Raw genomic sequence first — 8,551 nt, 5'->3', positions numbered from 1 at the left:
GATTAATTCTCTTTATTGATGGTCGTTTGTCTGCAGAGCCTGTGCTGTCTTTTCCGCTCAGCCTCACTATGAAACAGCCAGTGATAAATGACCATCTCTCCCCTCACCCAACCTCACTATCACCACAGCAACCCCTGCTCTGCCTAAGTGCTTGATTAGTGACCCATGACTTGAAGGTAGAGGTGGCTTTTTGTTTTATTTCATCATGCGACAAGTTTTGTCCCCCATCGTGCCCCTAAGGACTTATTTGGTGCTCAAATTCTTTCTGGATACATTATATGCATTCATGTCATTGTTGTTAGGATGAACTAAGAGATGAGAGTGATAATTAGGTGTCTTTATGAGTAATTGAAATAATTAACAAATGCTTGATTTTTGCATTGATTTATGATTGTGAATATATATATATATATATATTTATATATATTAACATAATGGGATGTGGGTTTAGTTGGTACCACAGTGACGGTGATTGGCAGTGGCAGAGATTGGTGAGGTTTTGTGAGCCTGGCGATCTGGATGACAATACTGAAAGTGTTTATCGGCTGCTGCTAGACGCTGATGAATCTACACCTACGCAGATCGAACAAACCCCCAATCAGACCAGCAGTTTCAACCAAACATTTCTGTCAAAAACTTCATCCCTCATTTATTGAGAACTTAATCTCGCTCTTAAACTACAATTAGATACTGAAAAATGCTGGAGAGTGAAAGAGAGAGGAAAAAAAGACAACCATTTAGCATGTGTGACCAGGTTAAGAGCAACATCTACTCTGAATCTTTCAAACAAATGGACCATGCAAGAGGAAATATGTACATGGTTATATCCATCTTTCTCTTATGCACCCGTAATCTTCTTATTTTCTTCCCTCATGATTTTAACCTAAAATGATCTAACGTATTGGTATGTGGTTGCTCTAACGAATAGAATGCATTGGATATCACTTCCATGGCTTCAATGAGCAGAAACTATTCCCTTTCTCTATCTGCAAATTTATTTAGCATTTAGGTTTTTATTTAGATAATACATAATCATCTTTAGGCAACAGAACTATCTACATTATTTACATTTCAACAACAAATTTGATTCACAACTCAGGTTTTAAAAAAATATTTATTTCACGCTAAATATACACCAAATCACAATAAAAATTTAGTTTAAAAAGACATCCTTAACAAATTTAGAGTCCTCAACACTAATTTTAGCAATGTTAATATGATAAGAATTTTTAAGAAACATTTAAAGTAATAAACTGCCAGGTTTATTTTTTAGCCAGGTTACTAAAAAAAAATGTTAAACAAATGCAGGTCCATACAGATGAAGCATTTTAAAAAGCTTCTTTATCAGGCACACATTAAACCCAGTGTGCCTTGAATGACAGTATCAAGAAAAGCACTCAGTCTTATAATTCCCACTGTAATTCACTAGCTTTCTTTTTCTTTCCAGGTCAGCCTTTTAGTAAAGGACGATTATTTAATATGATATCCACAAAAATTAAATAAAGAGATCTCTTTAAAAAAAAAAAAATCATGGACACCAACACACGTACTGTAATAAAACAGTAATCAAGACCTTTTTTCAATATCCATCCAAATAGAACTCTGGAGGCTCAAAGCAGCAACTGGACAGGAAATCTCTTTGACAGAGTATGCATGGATGTGTTATGTATACATCTCTTGAGTTCATATAAGAGAGTGCACATGTTACTGGTTGCTAGGAGATGAAGACAGGCTGCTACAGAGTTCTGCCTCAGGGGTTGTGACTTGAAATTCATGGGAAAAGCTTTCATTATAGGAAGAGTCTTCTTCAACAGGTGTGGCACGTCCTAGACTATTGCCCAAGCCAGAGGATGTTGAACTGCAAAAAAGAAATAAATACCATATAAATATTCATATTGCAATTTTAAATGTACTGTTTGCACATTATTTGAACTTACAACATTGCCCCTTTTATTTATGAATGGCAACAATGGCTATTCTTCTCAACATTTATGTGTATATACAGTTATGACATTTTACTATGAATGGCATGATTATAGACGCATAAAGCATTTAACATGGCAAAACCATCTAGTTTAAGCAATTTACATAATCTAAATAACACTGGGGAAGTTCATTATTTAGCGAGACAGGGGCACACACCTTTCACAATCTGAGTCACAGCATGTTTTGCTGTCTTCTTCTTGATGCTCTTCCTCCACAGGGAAACGGGTATACCCAACACATCGCTGTATTGCCTGTGCAACCGTGTAATGCGTCTGTCCCTGTGCACACGCATCTATTTTTGCAATGCTTAGCTGTGACTGCAAGAACAGGTGCAGTCGACTGTCTGACAGCAATAATGGTGTCTGTAGAACTCTATAAAAACAAACATTGATTAAAAAACACGGCGTGTAATCATTTTTAGAAACTGGTTATGAGGCAATTTAAAGAATCCATTTAAATTATTATGCTGAATTCCATTAAAAATATGCCAGTCCCAAAAAAAAATCTATTTGAAAAATTTCTTCTAATAAATAATAAATCTATATTTCTCCAACAAACACTGCTTTTAATATTTAAACCATCTTGGGTAATTTTAATAATGTGTCAACTACATACATTTATATTTTTATGTCTATGTGTTCTATTACATTAAATATAATGAAACATATATGAAATAAATGCTTTTGGATAGAGTAAAAGAGTAAAGTAATGTTTTATCCCAGCAGCCACTAGATGGCAAAAATACTGCATTTTCTTCATCCCAATCTGAGATCAGTATGAAAGGACCAATATAGAACAAGGTTAAATTAGGACATTTAAGTAGCTTTTACAAACATGCCTTAGAAAAAACAACAACTCATTGCTGGTGTGCATCTTGACACAAAACAATGGCACTGACCTATTTTAAGATATGTCAGTGTAAGTTTCTTCCAGTCGAAACAGCTCAGACATGCATTTTTGTCTAGGAACAGGCTTAAGCCTTGTCTGTGAAACTAGGGACAAATGTCTGATTTCTTTCTAACCAATTTTAATCAAGTTAATCAAAAAAAGAAAAGAAAAAAAAGTAAATGAAGAAACTCACGCCTCAAGAAACTGTTGCAGCCCCTGCATCCGTTGAGTGATCTGGAAATCACTATTGAGTTTGAAGAAAGGATTCCCAGGAGGGAGTTTAGGTAACTCTCTGCAGAAATAGCAAAGACAGGAAGAAATTACACTTCTGCCAAAAACAATCATGTTATTACATGCAAGTACTTGAAATAAAAACTCTTAATATTATTTTGCTATTTTATTAAATTTTTTACTGTAAATGAAAATACAATACTGCCCAGAGTGTGATATCCTGAAGTGTACTTACATAAGCAAAGCATTGTTCTGTAGTTTTTGACGCAGCCAAACAAACTCACTAAACCTCCTCCTCACACAAGAGGTCTTCTTCCGGAAACACATACTATTGGTCTATAATCAAGGAAAATGCAGTGAACTTAATGCTCTCATTGGTTAATATGTGATTCTGAAAAACATTATATACACCGTGTTCCAAATTATTATGCAAGTGACAGGTCAATAGAATTTCAGTACAATAAGGAGTCAGATTTTTGTTTGTGTTGTTTTTCACATCATTTCAGGTAACTGGTATCAATCTTAGACTGGTTTGGTCAATAGTTTGCCAGGTCTTAAGTAACTGGAAACCCTACTTAAAGAGGTTGTTCAACATTATTAAGCAAGTCACAATTCTTGTGAAATATGGTGAGGAAGAAAGATCTTTCTGAAGATGAAAAGTATGAAACAATGCATTGTCTTGCAAAAGGCATAAAAACAAGCAATATTTTGCTAAAAGCAAATAGAGATTATAGAACCATCAAAGCATTTGTGAGTGATTTAGAGCACATAAGATCTTGGTCAAATGAAGATTTATTAAGGAATGTTTCTGTCAAACAAATGAACTGTATTGAAATGCCAGCTGTAAAAAAGCCACTGCTGAGCAGCAGACAGGTGTTTGAAGCTACTGGAGTCTCAAGATCCTCTCCATGCAGACTGGCAATTGTGTACATCTGCGTTTCAGTCACTGCTAACCAAACCTCACAAGAGGAAACCTGCACAGTGGCTGTAGAAACAATTTTAATACAGTTTTATTCACTCAAGAATGCTTCAGTACAATGAATGGTTCAGATAAATGGATTTCTGATGAATGGCCATCCTATTCCAATGAGACTGCAACATCAGCAAGGAGGCGGTGGGTGATGATTTGGGTTGAAATATTGGGAAGTGAGATGTAAGGTCATTTTAGGGTGACACTTTGAAAATGTGTTTCTCTTTGTGAGGTTTGGTTAGCAGTGACTGAAGCGCAGCTTTACACACAACTGCCAGTCTGCATGGAGAGGATCTTGAGACTCCAGTAGCTTCAAACACCAGTGGCTTTTTTACAGCTGGCATTACAATACAGTTCATTTGTTTGACAGAAATTTTCCTTAATAAATCTTTATCTGACCAAGATCTTCTGTGCTCTAAGTCACGCACAAATTTTTTGACAGTTCAATAATCTCTATTTGCTTTTTGCAAAATATTGTTGGTTTTTGAGGCCTTTTGTAAGACATTGTATTGTTTCATACTTTTCATCTTCAGAAAGATCTTTCTTCCTCACCATATTTCATGAAAACTGTGACTTGCTTAATAATGTGGAACAACCTCTTTAAGTAGGGTTTCCATTTACCTAAGAAGACCTGGCAAACTATTGACCAAACCAGTCTAAGATTGATACCAGTTACCTGAAATGATGTGAAAAACAACACAAATAAAAATCTGATTCTTCATTGTACGAAAATCCTATTGATATGTCATTTGTATAATAATTTGGAACACGTTATAGTCAGAAAGCCATCAGAATATAAAGTCTGTACACCAACAGGCAAACATGTGGGTACTACACTCACATGAAGGCAGATCTCATAAGTGATGTACGCGTGCCAGAAATCCTCCTTGTGTACCTGAGGATCTCGTACCCATACACTTACAAACTCCTGCAGTTGGAGGAAAAAGTATGTGTAAGTGTTTATGAGCAGTGGTGTTTTCAAATTGAACAAGGAAGTAACTCAGCAGAAAGCATGCTTGTACTTCTTCTCATTATGAGTTAAAGTTTTACCACTTTTTAAGACCAGTTTGATTCAGATTCTGCCCTTTCACCCACATTTCACGCTAACTGGAGTTTTGGAGGGTATTTGTTTGTAACGTACAGTTGGAATTTCTCAAATTAACACACTTTGTTGCATCACAGCCAACAAACCCATTTGAGGTCAAACAAAGCACTTCCCTAAAAATACCTAACATATACAAGCCATTGAAGTTGCATCTAATCTCAGAAAGGTAATCTTAATTATTTCTGAATAAACATATCACAAGTCAATTTAATGCAAGCCAGTCTTTATAGTATTGCATGCCTGTGAAAAGAGATTTGACAAACAAATGAACCAGAAATGACATCAATGGTCACTGGTGGAATTATGCTACCAGTTTCCTCTTTAAAAATTCCAGGCAAAATACATGATGCAACCACAGTTCAGTTACAAAGTGTAATTAAAAACTTGTTTCCACACAAGATTATTTACTTTTCTTTCTACTGGCAACCAAATGATCTAAAAAGCTTTTTACTGTTTGCCCACAGAATCAAGGATTCCTCTGAAAAATCTGTTTACTATATAGATAAGGACTGCTGAGTTACACAAAGCAAAACTATAGATGAACAGAAAGAAATTTAAATGTGAAAAGGAACAAGACACTGACCTTTTTCACAAGGTTTGTGTTTTCCATTTCAGAGACTTGACTGAAAAAAAAGAAAGACTCCTTGTCAGTTTGTTTGTTCGTTTTATTTTCTTTTTTTCATACCAGCATATGCCTATTTAATGTCAAGATCAATGTATTTTAAATGGGAATAAATGGCTATAAGTAATTTACAGTAGTATTGAAAAACAATAACTAACCAATCATTTTTTTTTACTGTGTTGGATTGTTTCAGACCTACTGCACTAAGACTAAAGAAAAGTCTATAAAACGGCAGTGCAAACTCTTATTACAGATCTCAAGACAATGATGAACATTATTTTGATCAATCTGCCATTAATCAATTCACTACCAAACACTTCACTTCATAAGTGGTTAAAATGCAATGATGACTTTTAATAACTATTGAAGAGGGAAGCAAGTTGCAGTGATGAATGTGTTATGTCAGACTTAAAACAATAAATCAATTTTATGTTACAGCAAACCCAGATATTCATTTTGGCTCCTTCAATGAAATCAGACTTTGTTTTCCTTTGTACGGTTTGTAATGACATGCTAAGTGAGATAGAATCATTTCTAATGGAACCATAAAGCAGATCAATTTCCCTTTTTCCTGAATACAAAATGAAAATCCCATCAGCATAAGTCCAAACAACCATGCAATCAGTGACTTTCATTCATACTCGAACTAACTCACTTTGATGATAACTTAATTACTTAGTTGACTGGGAATCCCAGACTAATTGGCCAACAGACAACAAGACACCCTGAACTTACAAGAGCAGGGCTTCTTTGACCTTTTTTTTTTCTTCTTCTATTTTTGAATATAGGTCAATCATAAGATACACTTTTTTTTGCCCTGAACATAAACACTAAAAACAAAATTAATTTGACACGTGTGTTTAATAGGCTAGCTTTAAAATAAAACACACACACACACACACACACACACACACACACACACACACAAGCCAGAAGGTTATAAATTACAACCAAAACTGAAAACGTTCAATGACCGCCAAAAGATCAAACAATAGTATTAAAAATGCATTAGGAACGGTTTTCACTCAAACGAATGGCAGCTGTATCATTGACAAAAAGGTTTTCTCACTCAGCTGTTTGGTACTGTTTTGTCGAGTAGTAGCCTACATATGTTTATATATCTTATCGCATTATATATATTTCTGATATGCTACGTCCATTTTTGTTCTCACCTTTTCTGTCGTGTCGCGTATTTCTGCCACCGTGGTCCAGGTGCTGCTGGCTGGGACTGATGTGATCAAATGTGGCAAACAAGTTCGCTTGTGGGAAATAAAAGTTTTTCTGACTCGCAGAATTTGACGTGCGCAATCTGCGCATGCGCTGCTCTCAACACTGAAAAACTACGTTCCAGCACTACGCATGTTATTGAGACTAATATACTTGATGTTATTTGTTGCTTCTCATGCATAATATCAGCAGGCGCGTTATCATTACAGCAAATACAATGTTATAATGATAACAATCTACTATTAGGTTACATAATAATAAACAATATGTACGTTGGTATAGATTTTAGATTTTTTTTTTAAAGAAATGTAGGGTTATTATTAATTTCTGTCAGCCAACTAATAGTCAGATAGAAACCAGTCTCTGTGACCCCTTCCTCCTAAACCTTTGGGCTTGACTGAGTCGTGAGGTCAGAAATTGTCAAGGAATCAGACAATGATTCAAATCATTTGTTAATCCGTATCTTGCAAAACAGTTTTTTTTCCTTCAAATAAAAGATTAACAATATAGACAGCTGTAATATTCACAATAATGAGCTTTCTTGCTAAAACATGCAGAACCTATTACTGAAACTTAGTTACAAAAATTAGTAGGCCTAATTCAGAAATCATAACAGTTATGATTTAACCATATAAACAAAACAAAACTGATATAAACAACTGATAGTTGTTCATTTTGTTAACCTGTGACAGTGTAATGCAGGACTTGCAAAGAGCCTGTTATGGAAGGATGGGGGGATGCAGACTAAATGGGACCTGACAGTAAATCCACAACAGATTTAAAGCATTACTCATAATATAATTTATACATATATATATTAGTGCTGTCAAACGATTAATCGCATCCAAAATAAAAGTTGTTTATGTAATACATATGCACTGTTTATTTATTATTTTATATATAAATACACACATACAGTATATTGAACATATTTACATATATTTATATAATTTCTATTATATAAAAATATATTTAATATACAAATATAATGTATTATTCTTAAATATATACATATATGTGTATGTATTTACATATACATAATACATATACACAATACACACACACGCAAACAAAAACGTTTATTTTGGATACGACTAATCGCAATTAATTGTTTGACACCACTTTACCATTCAAAAGTTTGTGATCAGTATGATTTTATATATTTGTTTACTGAAGTTTCTTGTGCTCATCAAGGCTGTATTTATTTGATCAAAAGTACAGAGAAAAACCCTGTTATTTTGTGAAATAATTTAAATAACAGTTTCTATTTTAATATACTTTAAAATATACTTTATTCCTGTGATGCAAAGCTGAATTTTCAGCATCATTTCTCCAGTCTTCAGTGTCACGTGATCCTTTAGAAATCATTCTTATATGTTGATTTATTATCAGTGTTGGAAACAGTCTGGCTGTTTTTTTTTTTTTTGGAACCTGTGATACTTTTTTTATGATTCTTTTATGAATATAATAATAATATTTTTATTATATAATTTAATAATTTTATAAGTATATTAACACAGAA

The 8,551-nt window shown here is 34.0% G+C and overlaps 1 protein-coding gene across 1 annotated transcript; it reads right to left on the bottom strand.

The window, feature by feature from the left end:
* Positions 1-1,104: 1,104 nt before the first annotated feature.
* LOC132145250 (sorting nexin-10A-like) lies at positions 1,105-7,108 on the bottom strand. Its single transcript, XM_059556110.1, has 7 exons — positions 6,975-7,108; positions 5,764-5,803; positions 4,917-5,003; positions 3,341-3,441; positions 3,068-3,166; positions 2,143-2,358; positions 1,105-1,858 (listed from the first exon to the last, which is right to left on the bottom strand). The coding sequence occupies exons 2-7, from the start codon at positions 5,788-5,790 to the stop codon at positions 1,705-1,707; spliced, it is 684 nt and encodes a 227-aa protein (XP_059412093.1). The 5' UTR covers positions 5,791-5,803; positions 6,975-7,108; the 3' UTR covers positions 1,105-1,704.
* Positions 7,109-8,551: the final 1,443 nt, after the last annotated feature.

This window comes from Carassius carassius, chromosome 8 (assembly GCF_963082965.1).
Source record: "Carassius carassius chromosome 8, fCarCar2.1, whole genome shotgun sequence".
NCBI lineage: Eukaryota > Metazoa > Chordata > Actinopteri > Cypriniformes > Cyprinidae > Carassius > Carassius carassius.
Note: the sequence above shows the minus strand (reverse complement) of the source record. Positions and strands in the feature narration are given on the sequence as shown.